Source organism: Oratosquilla oratoria, chromosome 10 (assembly GCF_046742065.1).
Source record: "Oratosquilla oratoria isolate Oo_2021 chromosome 10, ASM4674206v1, whole genome shotgun sequence".
Lineage (NCBI taxonomy): Eukaryota > Metazoa > Arthropoda > Malacostraca > Stomatopoda > Squillidae > Oratosquilla > Oratosquilla oratoria.
The window spans coordinates 25489506-25508798 of record NC_134786.1 but is presented as its reverse complement, the minus strand read 5'-3'; the positions used below and the strand labels follow the sequence as shown (position 1 = coordinate 25508798).

Sequence of the window (19293 nt, the reverse complement as noted above, 5' to 3'; positions counted from 1 at the left end):
CCACCAAAACAAGATGCACCCCAGCTGGCCACAGACACACTTACACCAATTACAAGAGAGCTAACTGGGAAGCCTTTAATGAAGAGACAGAACAACATTTTGAAACACTTAACAGTACGCCAATCACAAACATAAACAATGCTGTGCACGCTTTTAATACAATCATACAAAACGCAGACAAGAGATACATCCCTAGAGGCAACAGAAACACTTCTTATAACATTGGACATTAGTAAAGCTTTTGATGCTATCCCCCGCCACAACCTAACAAATAAAATATATAACACAGACATGCACAATAACACCAAAAGATGGCTGGCCAATTATCTGGCAGGCAGGAATGCTCATGTGTCATATAATGGCCAATCATCGCACATCAGAAACATTAAGAACGGAGTACCACAGGGCTCAGTTCTATCCCCCACATTATTTAATCTATACATGCATGACTTACCCACGCCAGACACCTCAGAAATACAAATCTCTTCCTACGCAGACGATATAACAATCACATGCACACATCGTAACACAGACAAAGCTGCAGAAATAATCCAGCCTTACCTTGACACACTCAACACATGGTTCATCACAAACAGACTCAAAATAGCTCCAACCAAATCTACAGCAACACTTCTCACCAACTGGACAAAAGAACACAAATACATACCTCATCTCTACATCAACAACACTCTAATACCACACACAAACACACCGAAAATTCTTGGTGTAACATACGATACATCCATGTCTTTCAAACAACACCTCACAAACATAAAAAACAAATGCACACCTAGACTTAACGCACTTAAGTCAATCACTGGAACAACATTTGGACAAAACAAAGAAACTAATATAACAATATACAAACAATGCATACGCCCAGTGATGAATTATGCGAGTCCTGCATGGGCTCCTAATCTCAGTGAGACACACCACAACACCCTTCAAATCATACAAAACAAAGCCCTAAAAACAGTTACAGGCTGCACAAATACATCACCTACAGACCATTTACACCATGAAACAAAAGTCCTCAAAGTCAAGGACCACCTCGACATGAGAGGCACACAAACACTTGCTGCAGCCACCACAAACACATCACACCCGCTACACTACATAGCAGAACACCCACACACACCAAGAAACATTAAAACTACACCCATAGACCTTTATTACACACAGATACTCTCTTCTCTTCCTCCACAACCACCAAATACCAGCCTCCGGAAACATATTCATAATCATATCACTCACCGCTCCATTAACACACTGAAAGACAACACACTGCTGCATGCCAGACCCCCTGATATCCACCCTTCTGAATCCTCTCTCCCACGTAAGGACAGAGTCCACTTGGCCAGACTGCGATGCGGTCACCACCCAGCACTTCTAAGCTACCAGAAGAGGCTGGACGACCGTGTTGTGAACAGCTGCCCAGGATGTAACACTTCACCCCATACCATACAACACATAATGGAAGACTGCATTATACACAATCATGCACGCAAACAACACAACATACACTCTATAAAGGATTTGTGGGAAAACCCAGTTTCGGCTATGGCCTTCCTTGGGGAGACGGGACTGCTCGGACAGACAGTCTAGGGAACGACAACAACAACCTCATGAGAACCGAACATCTTCGACCAGAATTAAAGAGGTTGTTCATCTCTACTAAAGGTAGCCCATCACTAAGGATTCCATTTCTTACTGGACAATGGAAGTCATCCGCAGAGCCTGCGACATGAACCACACAGATTGTCCATGACCTGAGGGCAGTAGGTACCTCCCTAGTCATCAGAAAGAATCTGTCAGTCAACCAGGTTCTTCAAGCAGGTATATGGAAGAGCCAGAATACGTTCACTTCCTTTTACCTCAAAGAAGTTATGTGGGAATCTTTAGGGAACTTATCTTTGGGCCCCATAGTGGCTGCCCAAGAAGTCCTGAAAATGATATACCCCTCGAGCACACAGCCGACCCTGACAACTCATCCAGGTTCTGGCTCGGCAACTGCAGGGATAACTTTCCAAAGTCCTTCTCATACTCTTACATTCCCTTACCTTACCCGCGGGCTCTCAAGCATTCCAAGGGAATCAATTCAAGCCCTTCAGTGGTACAAAAGTGATTATAACCTGTCTGTCTCCACTCCAGGGAACAGAAAGGGGTGCACTTCAAAGTGAGGGGAATGTATAGGGGTCTGGTCAACATAGTCTTAGCACACTAGATTTTCCTTACAGCGGTTTCCCAGGCTAGATAACTTCCTTCCCTCCTAAGTCCGAGTCTCCTAGTGTAAGGAGTACCGAAGAGTTTGTATTCTTCGGAACAAATGTAATTTTCGCAGGAAAATTAATTTTTCCCTGATACAAACCTGAGGTACTCCTTACCTTTAATGGCCCTCCTCAACCACCCCTCTAAACAGTTCCTTCTCCTTGCCTGACAAACCTTGTGCTTAATTCATACCTGGCTCGGAGAATGGTTATAGTGTGCGAGACTTGTGGTGGAGGGCAAGGCCCCCCCCCCCTTGCCCCAATGGGGCCCCTTACTGAGGATAAGCGTTGCCCAGACCCACAGAGTGAGGATTTTAATTTCGCAGTAGAAATATTCGTGCTACACGAAGATATCCTAGTGTAAGGAGTACCTCAGGTTTGTATCAGGGAAAAATTAATTTTCCTGTGAAAATTACATTTTTCACATTGAATGAGAATCAGACAAGAAACAAAGGTCTCAAACTGTCCGGAAATAGATTCAATTTGGAAGTAGGTAGAAACAACTTTGCCAACTGTGTAGTTAATGAATGGAATAAACTTCCTGCACAGGTAGTGCAATGTTGTTCAGTTTATGATTTATTTTATATTGTTTTTGTTTTGTTATCATTTGTGTGTTTGATTTTCATTTATTATTAGTTATATGTCAATTTATTATTATTATACTATTTATCCTTTTGTTTATTATTTAACCCGTTGCGGCCGATCGCGGTAAAATAAAATGTCACGCCAGAGACGATGGGGTAGGTGAAAATTTTTTTTTCTCTGTTTATGGGCTAAATCAACTCATTTGGGTCTAAATAGTAAGAAAAACATCAATAGACAAGTCACCTTGGCGTATTTTGGTGGTAGGGAGCAACCTATGAGACGACGGGGTAGGTTGAGGGAGTGCCACAGGCGAGACAATGGCCGCCATGTTGCCAGGCTCGATTGGTGGCGGAGAAGACACACGCGATCTTCTTCCGTATGCCTCCGCCGTACTGACGGACGTTGACGGTTCCTCTTCTCCTCCTTCCTCTCCTCCTTCCTCGTCAGAGGAAAAATTAACGTGGATGCCAGGGAACAAGGATGCATCCTCCTCCATTTCTTCCCTGAACAATGTCTGTGCGTGCGCGGTGGGTCGGTAATTATCGTCCACAGAATCACTATCACCAGAACCACTAGTGTCACTGTCACTTAGTAGGGCACTTTCATCTAAAACAGCCCGAATTTTGGCTGATGTGTCCAAAATAGCACGTGATTTCCGCGGCATTTTCGCTAATGGGGTCGAGCGAGTACGCACAAATAGAGGTCAGGGGTCAACTGGTGAGGGTGCGTGGGTCGCGCCGTGGGTGGTCGGGGTGCGCGCGCAGACACTGTGCGTGGGTATAACACATGCCAATGTGCCATACTATTCATATTTTACCCAAACAAGTCATAACTCTTGCTAATTTCGTATTTTAAAACGTGACGGATTATTACGTCAATTGTCGCTCGTTCGGCTTTTTATTCTGAGGCGCGGAAAATACATCCTCCATGTTTACCGTAAAATTGAACCAGTTTAGGAAACTGGCAACTCAATCAGGCTCCTTCCCTGGGAAGATCCATCACTCCTCTATCACGTGACACCCGGTAGAAGCTCAGGGGGCGGGTATTTCAAAAGTTACATAGCAACAAATGAAAGCCACTTACGCGACGGATCATTACGTCGATCGTCACAGCGGTAACCTTTTAGGTGACGTAATATTACGTCGGTCGTACACAACGGGTTAACTATGCCTATGCATTTATTTATTTTATTTGTTATTTACATTATTATAGTTTTTATTTATTATTTCATTATTATGATTTTTTGCATCCGACCTAGATATGGACCAAAAGGTCTCCTGTCGGCATGCTCCGCCTTTGTAATCCTTTGTAATCCTTTGTAACTTTTTTGACTTCTTTGTTTCCAATTCTATATTGACCCAATACTCTATTTTTGCTTTTTCCAAATTCCATTATGCTACATTTCTTAATGTTGAAGTTCATCTTGCATCTCTGACTCCATTCCCAAATTTTGTCTAGGTCTTCTAGTAGCGATCTGCAATCTTCTTCCGTGCTTACTCTCTTGAGTAATTTGGCATCGTCAGCAAAAAAGTTCATGTAATGATTTACTCCCTCATCCATATCATTTATATACGTATATATGTGTAGGGAGTTGCTAAATGATAACCCATCATCCAGGAGGAGCCAAGATAAGAGGGAGGGAAGGGAGTGGAGTATGTAGGGATGGAATGGGTGGGAGTGGTTTTTATGCCTTTGTTTTTTGGCTGCCTACATAACAATCTCTGTCCTAAGTAGTTCCTGCTTTCACCCAACAGACTCTACTTGTCACTAGAGACAATGACAGAGCCCCACCGCCTCACAGCATCCCTCCAATGTGTATCTAGTGTTGCAAGGGCTTTGGTGAAGGGAGGAAAGTATTATCCTGAAGGTCCAACTCATGTCATTCCACTTTTAATGTTGTCTTTACCTGGCATAGATCCAAATGATATAAAGAAATGTATGGTAAGTACACAATTTCTCTTTGCTTGCATAGAAAGCAAAAAAAAATCTTAGAAATTTTCATATTAATTTGATGTTGGTTTTGAAAGAACCATATACTGAGAGATAGTGAAATAAACTTAATGCATTAAAATCACATAACTTTGTGACATGGTTGTAGCTACAAAAATTATGAGAATCCAGCACATGTCTGAATTGATCCTTTGCTTCGCTTTTCTTGTGTCTTTAGGTCACATTTCATTTCATCTCAACCTTGATCACCCTTGTACCATTGGTTGATTGTTCTGCTGCAGTAGACCAGGTTGAGGATCTGACTGATGTAAGTTTCTTGAGGTTTATTGGTGTGTACATTATGAAATTATGATGTGACATTGTGAAGATTTATTATGTTTTTTTCAGACATCTATATTATAGGTAGTTGCCTTAGATATTAAATTGTGATACAGATGTTATGGACAAGTGAAGAGAAGGAATTCCGAATTTTGCTCTAGAAGTTTTAATATATATATATATTTACATTTTGTATGTATACTGCAACTGTCCCTCCGTTATGCTGTCCCCCAACCCCTTGTTAATCTCCTGTACCATTTCTCTGAATATTCATTTTCTTTTTTCTCCTACCCTGTGGTGGGGGAATAGAATGCTGCCACCAAGTTTACCCGTTTGAGTTGTATGAGGCGATAAAATATAGGACAGGGGTTAGGACTAGGAATCCTGCTACCTGTAGCCCCACAGGGGACATTCCTAAAAAAAGTAAAGTCATAAGAAGGTCTAGGAGTTTTCCAATCAGTACCCTAAGGTTTGGGTCTTTTAATGTGCATGGATGTGGTACATGTGAAAGGGAAGAGATAGGGAGTATGTTTGTGAGAAGAAAGATGGATGTGTTGGCATTGATTGAAACTAAGCTGAAAGGGATGGGCGAGTGTGAGTTTTGGAGTGTAGTTGGGAGGTTCGCAGGAATGAAGAGGGGATGAGGGAGAGAAGGGGTGGCTATACTAGTAAATGAAGAGAAAGGTAAGCATGTAGTGGAGTGGAAGGAGGTTTCTTTAAGGTTAATGTGGATGAACGTTAAACTGGGAAAGGAGATGTGGGTTTTTGTAAATGCATATGGGCCTGGTGGTGAGAAGAGTGTAGAAGAAAGGGAGACTTTTTGGATAGATGTAAATGAATACATAGAGGGATTAGGTAGAAATGTCAATGTAGTTGTATTGGGAGACCTTAATACTAGGGTAGGAAATGAAGAAATAGATGGAGTGATTGGGAAGTATGGAGTTCCAAGAATAAATTGGAGTGGAGAGTTGATGGTGGAGATGTGTTTGAAAGACAGTTGATGATAGCAAATACAGTGTTTAGGAAGAAAGTCAAGCATAAATGCACATGGGAGAGGTTGGTGGATAGCAGGGTGGCAGATAGAGCATTAATGGACTATATAGTGGTAACTAGGAGTATAGTAGGAAGATTTTTGGATGTACATGTTCTAAAGGGAGAGAGTGGGGGAATATTAGATCATTTTTTGGTGGAAGGTAAGTTGAGAGTGGAGAATAGGTGGAGAAAGAGGAAAAGGGCGGAAGGTAGGGAGGTACTTAGAGTGAACTGCTTAAATGAGAAAGAGAAGGAGAACGAGTATAAGAAGCTGAGAGAGGGTTGGGAGGGAGCGAAGGATAGAGTAGAACTAGGAGTGGAGGAGGAATGGGGATGGTTCAAGAAGGGAGTCATAAGATGTGCAAAGATGGTGTGTGAAACAAGAGGACAGGAGGAAATAGAAGGAAGGGTAGTGAGTGGTGGGATGAGGAAGCAAAGAAGGTTGTAGAAGAGAAGAGGTAGGCTTTTATAGATTGGTTACAAATTAGGATGAGGGAATTGTATGAATGGTACAAAGTAAAGAGAAGAGAAAGCATAAGATAAAGGAGGGAAAGAGGAGAGTAGATGTAAAATGGGGTAAGAGTATGACAGAAAATATTGAAAGTAATAAAAAGATGTTTTGGAAAGAAATTAAAAGAGGAAGAGGAGGCGAATCAAGTAGAGAAGAAAAGGTAAAAGGTGCAGATGGAGAGATGATAATGGAGGAGAAGGCCATGAGAGTATGGTGGGCAGAGTATTTTAGGAAGTTGGTAAATGTGAAGAAGGATAGGGAGGAAAGGTAGTTGCAGTGGCAAGCGCTAAGAAAATGACTGTGATGAGTGAGGAAAATGGAGGAGAAATAAGGAAAGATGAAGTGAAAGCTGCTGTTCAGATGATGAGAGCAGGTAAGGCACCTGGGTTGGATGGATGCCATGCAGAATGTCTGAAGAAAGGAGGTACAGTAATGGTGGACTGGCTGGTGAGGTTATTTAATGTTTGTTTAAGAGAGGGTAGAGTGCCAGAGGACAGGAGGTGTCTGTGTAGTTCTACTTTACAAGGGAAAAGGGGACAAGTATGAGTGTAGTAGTTTCAGAGGGATCAGTTTAAGTGTAGTTGGTAAGGCTTATGGGAGGATCTTGATTGAGAGGATTAGGAGAGGAACAGAGGGAGTAATTGGTGAGGAACACTGTGGTTTTAGGACAGGTAGGGGTTGCGTAGATCAGATTTTTGTGGTAAGACAGATATGTGAGAATGTGAGAAAGCTATAGGTAAAGGTAAGGATGTACTGTGGGAGGTATTGTAGATATATGGAATAGGAGGAAAGCTGTTAAGAGCAGTCGAGTTTTTGCAAGAGTAATAGAGCTTGTGTTAGGATTAGATATAGAGAGAGTGAGTGGTTTGAGGACTTCATCAGGGATGTGTTATGTCACCCCAATTGTTCAATTTATACATGTATGGGGTGGTGCGAGAGGTGAATGGAAGTCAGTTGTTGTTTGCTGATGACACTGCACTTATAGCAGGATCAGAGGAGGGATTGAGGAAGTTAATGACAGTTTGGAAAGGTGTGTGAAAGAAGGAAGTTCAAGATAAATGTGGGTAAAAGTAAGGTGATGAAATGTACAAGGGGAGAGAGTGCAGCAGGCTGGAAGTGAGTATAAAGGGAGACTGGAAGAAGTGGATAGTTTTAGGTACTTTGGTGCAAATGTGGCAGGAAAGGGAGGAGTTGGGGTGGAGGTAGAATGTAGATTGAGAGAAGCGAGTAAATGCCTTGGTGGATTAAAAGTGTAATAACAAATAGACATTTGGAAATGGATGCTCAGAGAAGATTGTATGAAGGAGTGATTGGGCTGACAGCACTGCACAAGGCAGAAACATGTAGCATAAGAGATGAAGAGAGGAGTTTGATTGTATTTGAGATGAAATGCCTGAGAAGTATGATGGGGGTTACTAGGTTTGATAGAGTGAGAAAAGAGGAGGTGAGGAGGAGAATGGGGGTGGAAAGGGAGTTGGGAGATAGGGTTGATGAAAGAGTATTAGGATGGTTTGGACACATGGAAAGAATGAGTGAAGAAAGATTAGTAAAAGAGGTGTGGAAGGCAGAGGTGGAAGGAGTGAACATGAGGGGGTGTCCTAGGATGAGATGGATGGATGGGGTGAAAGGGGCTTTGGGAAAGAGAGGAATGTCTGTTGAGGAAGGAAGAGAGATGACAGAAGATTTGGGGTGAATGGAGAATGGTTGTATATGGATGATGCTGTGATGCATGAGGGGGAGTGGGTGGGGGATTGAAGGTGAGGGAGTATGTATGAGAAATAAATCGACACAGCCCGAAGGGATTTCTCCACATCTCCTTTTCTGCATGAGGGGATGGAGAGGGGGGTCGCCAGATTAATGAATTAGCCTTGCTGTGGATGTGCTGTGTCTTGCAACACACCCAGGGGAGTGGACAAGATGCAGTGATGACCCGTCATCCAGGAGGTGCCAAGATAAGAAAGAGGGTAGAGGGGAGTGGAGTATGTAGGGGATGGAATGGGTGGGAATGGTTTCTATGCCTTGTTTTTTGGCTACCTACCTTGCAAGGGGGGAAAAAGCCTTTGGTATATGTATTTATGTATATATTCGAAGGGCTTTTTCACCCTTACAATGGAGGTAGACAAAGTCGAAATTCATAAATTCACTCCTGATTGCTGAAAAAGCAATCAGGAGTGAATTTATGAATTTCGACTTTGGCTAGTAGTGTGAGGTAGTATGTGTGAGGAAATTTTGACGCAGCCCGAATGGATTTCTCCCCGTCTTCTCCTTTATGCATGGGGGGACGGAGAGGGGGGGGTCGCCGATTTAATGAAGCGGCCTTGCTGTGGATGGGCTGTGTCTTGCAACACTGCTTCTGACCCAGGGCAGTGGACAAGGTGCAGGGATGACCCGTCATCCAGGAGGTGCTAAGATAAGAGGGAGGGTGGAGGGGTGTGGAGTGTATTCAGGGATGGAATGGGTGGGAATGATTTTATGCCTTTTCCTTTTTGGCTACCTCCCTAGTAATGGGGAAAAAGCCTTGATATATGTATATATATGTACTCCCGATTACATCTCCACATACTCTACTCCCAATTACCACCCCTCCCTCTCTCTTTTCTTGGCTCCTCCTGCATGATGGGTCATCCCTGCATCTCGCCCACTGCCGTGGTTCAGAAGTAATGCAGGAAGACACAGGACATCCACAGCAAGACCACTTCATTTAATCAGCAAACCCCCCCCCCCCCTCTCTTTCTCTTTCTGTCCCCCATGCAGAAAAAGAGGAGACTGGGAAAAATCTCTTCTGGCTGTGTCAAAATATCATTTGCTCATACTCCCTAACCCCCCATCCCATACCCACTCTCTTCCATGCATCACAGCATCATCCATACACCACCATTCTCCATTCACCCCTATCTTGTCTTCTCCCTTCCTTCCTCAACAGACATCCTCTTTCCCAATGGCCCTTTTACCCCATACATCCATCTCATCCATAGTTGTCCGTTCATGTTCACTCTCTCCACTGCTGCCTTCCACACCTCTTTTACTAATCTTTCTTCACTCATTCTTTCCATGTGTCCAAACCATCCTAATACTCTCTCTATCAACCCTACCTCCCAACTCCTTTTCCACACCTTCTCTCCTCCTGACCTCCTCGTTTCTCACTATATCCAGCCAAGTAATCCCTACCATAGTTCTCAGACGTTTCATCTCAAACACATTTAAACTCTTTCTTCCTCTGTTATGTTCCATGTTTCTGCTCCATAGAGTCCTGTTGGCACAGTCACCCCATCATACAATCTCCTCTTAGCATCCATTCCTAAATGTCTATTTCTCATTGCACTTTTTAATCCCCCAAGGCATTTACTCGCATCTCTTATTCTACATTGTATCTCCACCTCCACTCCTCCCTTTCCCGCCACGTTCCCACCCAAGTATCTAAAGCTATCCACTTACTCCATTCTTTCTCCCTTAATACTCTCTACCAGTCTGCTGCCACTTTCTCCCCTTGTACATCTCATTACCTTACTTTTACCCACATTTATCTTCAGCTTCCTTCTTCCACACACCCTCCCAAGCTCTGTCACCAACTTCCTCAATCCTTTCTCTTATCCTGCCACAAGCGCAGTGTCATCTGCAAACAACACCTGGCTCACCTCCCACTTTTCTCCATTTTCTTTAAACATCTCCAATCCCTGACCCACCACCCTTGCATGTACCTCTCGCACCACCCCATCCATATATAAGTTGAACAGCCAGGGCAACATAACACATCCCTGACGAAGTACCACCTTTACCTCGAACCACTTACTCTCTCCATTTCTAATCCTGACACATGCTCTACTACTCTAGGAAAAACTCTTGACAGCTCTGAAAAGCTTTCATCCTCTCCCATATATCTGCAAAACCTCCCACAGTGCCTTCCTGTCTACCCTGTCATAAGCCTTTTCCAGATCCATAAAAGCCCAAAAAACATCCTTACCTTTTCCTATAGCTTTCTCACATATGTCTTACCACAAAAATCTGATCTACGCAACCTCTACCTGTCCTAAATCCACACTGTTCCTCACCAATTACTCCCTCTGTTCCTCTCCTAAGCCTGTCAATCAAGATCCTCCCATAAGCCTTCCCAACTACACTTAACAAGCTAATCCCTCTGAAACTACTAAACTCACACTTGTCCCCTTTTCCCTTGTAAAGAGGAACTATACAGGCACTCCTCCAATCTTCCAGCCAGTCCACCATCAATGTACCTCCTTTTTTTAGACATTCTGCATGGCATCTATCCAACCCAGGTGCCTTACCTGCTCTCATCATCTTAACAAGTGCCTTCACTTCATTCTTCCTTATTTCTCCTCCATTTTCCTCACTCATCACGGTCATTTTCTTAGCACTTCCCACTGCAACTATCTTTCCCTCCCTATCCTCCTTCACATGGAGCAACTCCCTAAAATACTCTACCCATCTTCCCCTTACTGCCTTTTCTTCCATTATCATTTCTCTGTCTGCACCTTTTACCTTTTCTTCTCTACTCAATTTGCTTCCTCTTCCTCTTCCTCTTGTAATTTCCTTCTAAAACATCTTTTTATTACTTTCAAAATTTTGTATATATACATACATACATATATACATACATACATACATACATATACCAAGGCTTTTTCCCCCTTACAAGGGAGGTAGCCAAAAAGGGAAAGGCATAAAAACACTCCCACCCATTTCATCCCTACATACACTCCACACCCCTCCCACCCTCCCTCTCATCTGAGCACCTCCTGGATGACGGGTCATCCCTGCACCCTGCCCACCGCCCTGGGTCAGAAGCAGTGTCGCAAGACACAGCACATCCACAGCAAGGCCGCTTCATTTAATCGGCGACCCCCCCTCTCCGCCCCCCCTTGCATATAAGGAGAGGACGGGGAGAAAATCCCTTCGGGCTGCGTCAAAATTTACTCACACATACTACCCCACCCCCCACCCCCCTGCCCATTCCTCCTCATGCAATCACAACATCATCCATATACAACCATTCTCCACTCACCTCTGTCTTCCGTCCTCTCCCTTCCTTCCTCAACAGACATTCCCCTCTTCCCCAAAGCCCCCTTCACCCCATCCATCCACCTCATCCTAGGACGTCCCCTCATGTTCACTCCCTCCACATCTGCCTTCCATACCTCTTTTACTAGTCTTTCTTCACTCATTCTTTCCATGTGTCCAAACCATCCTAATATTCTTTCATCAACCCTATCTCCCAAATCCTTTTTCACCCCTGTTCTCCTCCTCACCTCCTCATTTCTCACTCTATCCAGCCTAGTAACCCCCACCATACTTCTCAGACACCTCATCTCAAACACATTCAAACTCCTTCTCTCTTCTTCTCTTATGTTCCACGTTTCTGCCCCATACAGTGCTGTTGGCACAATCACTCCTTCATACAGTCTCCTCTTCGCATCCATTCCCAAATGTCTATTCCTCATTACACTCTTTAATCCACCAAGGCATTTACTCGCTTCTCTCAATCTACATTCTACCTCCACCTTCACTCCACCTTTTCCTGCTACACTTGCACCCAAGTATCTAAAACTATCCACTTCCTCCAGTCGCTCTCCCTTAACCACTTCAATATTAATGTTCACTTCCAGTCTACTGCCACCTTCACCCCTTGTACATCTCATCACCTTACTTTTACCTACATTTATCTTTAGCTTTCTTCTATCACATACTCTCCCAAACTCTGCCACCAACTTCCTCAATCCCTCCTCTGACCCTGCCACAAGCGCAGTGTCGTCCGCAAACAACAGCTGGCTCACCTCCCACTTTTCTCCATTTTCTTTAACCATCTCCAATCCCTGACCCACTACCCTAGCATTCACCTCTCACACCACCCCATCCATGTATAAGTTGAACAGCCAGGGCGACATAACGCATCCTTGACGAAGTCCCACCTTTACCTCAAACCACTCACTCTCTCCATTTCTAATCCTGACACAAGCTCTACTACTCTCATAAAAACTCTTGACAGCTCCTAGAAGCTTTCCTCCTATCCCATAAATCTGCATAACCTCCCACAGTGCCTTTCTGTCTACCCTATCATAAACCTTTTCCAGATCCATAAAAGCCCAAAAAACATCCTTCCCCTTTCCTATAGCTTTCTCACATATCTGTCTTACCACAAAGATCTGATCTATACAACCTCTACCTGTCCTAAATCCACACTGTTCCTCACCAATTACTCCTTCTGTTCCTCTCCTAATCCTCTCAATTAAGATCCTCCCATAAGCCTTCCCTACTACACTTAACAGGCTAATCCCTCTGAAACTACTACATTCACACTTGTCCCCTTTTCCCTTGTAAAGAGGAACTATACAGGCACCTCTCCAGTCCTCCGGTACTCTACCCTCTCTCCAGCAAACATTAAATAACCTCACCAACCAGTCCACCATCACTGAACCTCCCTTTTTCAGACATTCTGCATGGCATCCATCCAGACCAGGTGCCTTACCTGCTTTCATCATCTTTACAACTGCCTTCACCTCATCCTTCCTTATTTCTCCTCCATTCTCCTCACTCATCACTCTCATTTTCTTCGCATTTCCCACTGCAGCTATCTTTCCTTCCCTATCCTCCTTCACATTTAGCAACTCCCTAAAATATTCTGCCCATCTTCCCCTTACATATATACATACATATATACATACATATACTTAAGGCTTTTTCCCCCCCTTAAAGGGAGGTATCCAAAAAACAAAGGCATAAAAACCACTTCCACCCATTCCATCACTATCACACTCCACTCCCCTCCATCCTCCTCCCTCCCTTCCATCACAGCATTTCGCCCTGCATCTCGTTTCTATATATACTTGTGTAAAAGATTGTGAATGGGATGGGTGAGAGAATTATGTAACTTACAAGTATGTTCTTACTTGCTTCAATAAGTTATTTTGAATGGATGAAGAGGAAGGTTTCCATATGTTGAAGTAATAGGAGTAAACCAGTTCTGGCTATCAGGCCCTGTTGTGGAAGTGCTATGTTTTGCTGCATTGTCTAACCCAAATAGTATGGTGGTTTGGGGTGTGTTTATTGGTGGGGTTGGGGGCAGGGGATGTTGACCCTTTATCTACAAGTTGCTAAAATAGGAGGGATGATGAATGTTTTGATGGGTGTGGGGTGGGTGTGCTTTGACCCAACCCCCAGTAGACCACTGGTATTGGCCACAAATAAAGGGTTGACTTTTGTGAGGTTGATTTTTCCACAAGTATATATATATATATATATATATATATAAATATATATATATATATATATATATATATATATATATATATATATATATATATATATATATATATATATGTGATTATTTTTAATATAAAACTGTGATGTATATAGAGTAGAGAGCAGAAGGAAATTTGAGTTTTGCTCATTATTTTTATATATAATTTGATGTGTGCAGGTAGAGCAGCAGGTCTGCTTACAAACAGCTGGCTTTGAAGATTTTGTGCTACAGTTTATAGACCGATCCTTTGCCCTCATCGAAAATTCTGCATTGGAACAAACAACTCAGTTAGATAGAGAAACTGAAAAGATGAATGGTCAAGAGAATATGGTAGAAATGGGACTTTCATCCACCTTCTCAGCCATTTTGATTCAGTCACACCCAAAGATATATCAGGTAAGGGTTAATTTAATCATCATCATCAGTTCTTCTTTTTCTTTACTCTTTCTATCAGTTTCATCCTGTACTGGGGTATTGACTGCATGGTTACAAGCATTCAGTCCTTTAGGGAATCTAGAGGCATCTTCATTGACCATAGTCACACAGCATTCATCAAAGACTAATCATAACTCATAGATGAATGATGAGCTCATCAATCACAGAGGTGCTGAGAGGAGTTAAATGGGGTTTTAACGGTGAATAAAGTGTATATGTGCTTCAACTCAGCTACCCCCCTTATGGAAGAAAGGGACTTTGGTATAAGTTCCTTGCTTCAAAAAGTTTTCCATAAGGAGACAATATCTCCTCTGAAAGGGGGAGTTTACACTGTTAGATTGAATCAGCCAAATCATATACAGTATATATATCTATTTAGGGATACTTACTTGTTGAACAGTTTAGAGTTACTACTTGGACAAGTTGTCTCTTGGTATCTTAAAATTTTATAGATATATGTCTTGTTTATAAATTTTTATCATGATTTACTAACTTGTTCATCTTTGCATCCTCAGGCAGCCTTGCAGCGATTACAAACATACACCAAAGGCCGCATCCTGGAAACATGTGTAGCAGGGAGATTTATTGCAAATATGTGTCTTGCTGCAGCAAAGGTATTTACATTGATAGCTTTGTTGTTGTTGTTATTGTTGTTGTTGTCGTCATTCCCTAGACTGTCTGTCCGAGCAGTCATGTCTCCCCAAGGAATGCCACAGCCGAAACTGGGTTTTCCCACAAATCCTTTATAGAGTGTATGTTGTGTTGTTTGCGTGCATGATTGTGTATAATGCAGTCTTCCATTATGTGTTGTATGGTATGGGGTGAAGTGTTACATCCTGGGCAGCTGTTCACAATGCGGTCATCCAGCCTCTTCTGGTAGCTTAGAAGTGCTGGGTGGTGGCCACACTGCAGTCTGGCCAGGTGGACTCTGTCCTTTCGTGGGAGAGAGGATTCAGAAGGGTGGATATCAGGGGGTTTGGCATGCAGCAGTGTGTTGTCTTTCAGTGTGTTAATGGAGCGGTGAGTGATATGATTATGAATATGTTTCCGGAGGCTGGTATTTGGTGGTTGTGGAGGAAGAGAAGAGAGTATCTGTGTGTGATACAGGTCTTTGGGTGTTGTTTTAATGTTTCTTGGTGTGTGTGGGTGTTCTGCTATGTAGTGTAGCGGGTGTGATGTGTTTGTGGTGGCTGCGGCAAGTGTTTGTGTGCCTCTCATGTCGAGGTGGTCCTTGACTTTGAGGACTTTAGTTTCATGGTGTAAATGGTCTGTAGGTGTTGTATTTGTGCAGCCTGTAATTGTAATAGAGAACAGGGGCGCAAACATCATAGAGGCTCTGGACCCCAACGCAGGAAATTCTAGGAACTCGCCTGCCCTCCCGCACAGGATAGGAGGTTGCCTCTCTCTCTACTGGAGAGAATGGGAGGCTGCCGGGGCGGAGGACTGGACCATCCAGGTTATCAAGGCAGGCTATCGTCTTCCTTTTCACACCATCCCCAGCCTCTCCCCCTATCCCATCCAAGTCAGCAACTACCATCCGGACTCGGATCGCGGGCGGGCCCTAGTGGAGGAAATCTCCACTCTGCTCCAGAAAGGAGCACTCGAGGAAGTCTCAACTCCGGACCCGGGGTTCTACTTGAGGCTATTCCTAGTACCAAAGGCTACAGGGGGGTGGAGACCTGTCATCGATCTGTCTCCTCTCAACAAGTTCCTTTCCCTGACGAAGTTCCGGATGGACACCCCAGAGGCCGTGAGGGCGTCTATCAGGGAAGGGGACTTCATGGTGTCCCTGGACCTCCAGGACGCCTATTTCCAAATACCTGTGCATCCCTCATCCCGAAAATTCCTCCGCTTCGTCCACAAGGGCACCACCTTTCAATTCACCTGCCTATGCTTCGGCCTCTCCACAGCACCCCAAGTCTTCACCAGAGTGTTCAAACTCGTCTCAGCGTGGTCCCACTCCAGAGGGATTCGCCTCCTCCGTTACCTGGACGATTGGCTGATCCTGGCACACTCCGCCCAGCTATGCCGCGACCACCTGGGGACGGTCCTAGCTTTCATCCGCAAATTGGGCTCCATGGTCAACCAGACGAAGTCAGATTTCATTCCAAGACAGAGAGTCACGTACCTGGGTATGGTTCTGGACTCTTCCCTCATGCAGGCATTCCCAGTAGAGAAGCGAATCCAGAATCTCTCTTCTCTCGTCGTGCAGGCACTATCGACCGGGTTCCTCACAGCCAAACAGTGCCAAGTCCTCCTGGGCCACATGGCCTCCGTCGAGAGGTTAATACCCAGGAGCAGACTGAGAATGCGACCCCTACAGTGGCTCCTCAAGTCCCAGTGGTCCCCGCTAAGGGGAAACACCCGTCAACACATCACCCTTACCGGAGAGGTCAAGCATTCTCTTCTCTGGTGGAAGGACCCGTGCAACCTGCTCGTGGGGATGCCCCTCGGCCCATCTCCCCCCGAAGTCCTCCTCTTCTCCGATGCCTCCAAGGAGGGCTGGGGGGCCCACCTCAACGACGATCACGTCAGCGGTTCCTGGTCCACGGTCGAGCGGACAGCCCATATCAACTGGCTAGAATTGAAAGCGGTACTGCTGGCTCTCCGTCACTTCTCGGGTCAAATCTCGGGGAAAGTTGTGGGCATCATGTCGGACAATTCCTCGGTAGTAGCCTACCTGAACAAGCAGGGGGGCACAGTCTCCCAGGACCTCTGCCATCTCACTATGGAGATCCTCCTATTAGCCGAGAACCTCCAAGTAGCACTCAGAGCTCGCTACATCCCAGGGAAGAAGAATGTCTGGGCGGACCACCTCAGCAGAAGGAGTCAGGTAATCAGCACGGAGTGGTCCCTCCATCCGGAAGTGGCGACCTTCCTCATCAACAAATGGGGCTCCCCTCTGGTGGACCTTTTCGCCACCAGATGGAACCACCAGCTCCCGGTGTATTTCAGCCCTCTCCCGGTGTATTTCAGCCCTCTCCCGGATCCGCTGGCAGCGGGAGAGGATGCTCTTCTGCAAAGCTGGGACAACCTCGACACCTACGCTTTCCCACCGTTTCCCTTGCTCCAGAAGGTGCTCCAGAGAGTACGAACCACATCCAACCTTCGGATGACTTTGATCGCTCCCTGGTGGCCGGAAGCCCCATGGTTTCCAGACGCCCTCGAGCTAGCAGTGGAGGAGCCCCTGGCCCTTCAGGGAAGACCCGACCTTCTACATCAACCAGTCAACGGGGCCTGGCACAAGAACCCGTCAGCCCTGGCGCTTCACGCGTTCAGACTATGGTCCGGATCCTCCTAGAGAAGGGTTTCCCCAAAGAAGTGGCAGAAGACATGTCCTCCCCTATTCGCTCTTCCTCAGCTGCCCTTTATCAAGGGAAGTGGAATGCTTTTGCAGAATGGTGCCACTCCCGAGCAATAGCCCCAGAGCAAGCCACCATTCCTCTGATTGCCTCCTTCTTCCACTTCCTCCGGAAGTCCAAGAAGATCTCCCTCTCGGCAGTGCAGGGCTATAGGGCAGCCCTTAATCAGGTGTTTTCTCTGAAGGGCATGGATCTAGCCCTGTCTCCAGAAATTTCCATGCTCTTCAGACATTTCAGAAAATCATGCCCCCCCAGGGAGATCACTTCTCCTCCATGGGATGTGGCATTAGTCCTCAACGCTCTGCGGGGCCCCCCTTACGAACCCCTCCGAGATGCTAATTTCAAGGACCTCACCTTGAAGACAGTTTTTCTCTTGGCCCTGGCGTCTTCCAAGAGGGTCGGGGAGTTGCATGCCATCTCTTATCGAGTCGCCCACTCCAAAGGATGGCAAGAGGTCTCCTTCACTTTTCTGCCCCAATTCGTTGCCAAAAACCAGGATCCGGCCAAAGCCGACCCTAGATTCTGGTCCTTTAGTATTCCTTCCTTGGACGACTTTGTAGGGGGCGAACATGCAGAAATGGTCCTATGCCCGGTACGTGCTATCCGGACCTACCTCAAGAGGACGAAGCATCTTAGACCAGACTTGCCAAGACTGTTCGTCTCTACCAGGGGTACACCCAAGCCCGTCACTAAGACTTCCATTTCTTACTGGATCAAGGAAGTCATCCGCAGGGCCTACGCCTCGAGCCCCACGGATTACCCTGGAGCAAAAGCTCATGACCTCAGGGCAATAGGGCCCTCCCTTGTCTTCCGAAAGAATCGGTCAGTCAACCAGGTCCTTCAAGCAGGTATATGGAAGTCCCAGACTACGTTCACTTCCTTTTACCTCAAAGATGTCATGTGGGAATCCTTAGGGACCTTCTCTCTAGGCCCCATAGTGGCCGCCCAAGAAGTCCTGAGATAACATACCCCGTACCAATGGCACACAGCCAACCCTGAAGCCTCATCCAAGTTCTGGATCGGCAACCACGGGGATACCTATCTCAAGTCCTTCTCATACTCCTACATTCCCTTACCTCACCGAGGGCTCTCAAGCATTCCAAGGGAATCAGTTCGAGCCCTACAAGGAGTACAAAGTGAGTATGCCCTGTCTGTCTCCACTCTGGGAACAGATCCAGGTGCCCTTCACAGTTTCGGGGAATGTATAAGGGTCTGGTCAACGTAGATCTTAGCACTCTACATTTTCTCCTTACGAGGGTTTCCCAGGCTAGACAAATACTTCCTTCCCCCCTAAGTCCAAGTCTCCTTGGGTAAGGAGTACCGAAGAGTTTGTATTCTTCGGAACAAATGTAATTTTCGCAGGAAAATTAATTTTTCCCTGATACAAACCTGAGGTACTCCTTACCTCTAATGGCCCTCCTCATCCACCCAGCTAGTAGTTCCTTCTCCCTGGCCTGTCAACCCTCGTGACTAATTTCATACCTGGCTCAGACAATGGAGCTTCTACCCTCCTACCCTTGTGGGGGGAGGGGGGGCCCCCTTGCCCCAGGAGGGCCCCTTACTGAGGATAATGGTTGC

At 45.4% G+C, this 19293-nt stretch overlaps 1 protein-coding gene across 2 annotated transcripts in view; it reads left to right on the top strand.

The window, feature by feature from the left end:
• LOC143029163 (proteasome activator complex subunit 4-like) overlaps nucleotides 1-19293 on the top strand; it is a 200170-nt gene that overhangs the window by 80107 nt on the left and 100770 nt on the right. For both annotated transcript variants that reach the window (XM_076191649.1, XM_076191648.1), the window contains 4 exons: nucleotides 4607-4793; nucleotides 5020-5109; nucleotides 14096-14314; nucleotides 14869-14967. In XM_076191649.1, coding sequence (XP_076047764.1) covers nucleotides 4607-4793; nucleotides 5020-5109; nucleotides 14096-14314; nucleotides 14869-14967 — 595 coding nt within the window. The remainder of the gene's footprint in view (nucleotides 1-4606; nucleotides 4794-5019; nucleotides 5110-14095; nucleotides 14315-14868; nucleotides 14968-19293) is intronic.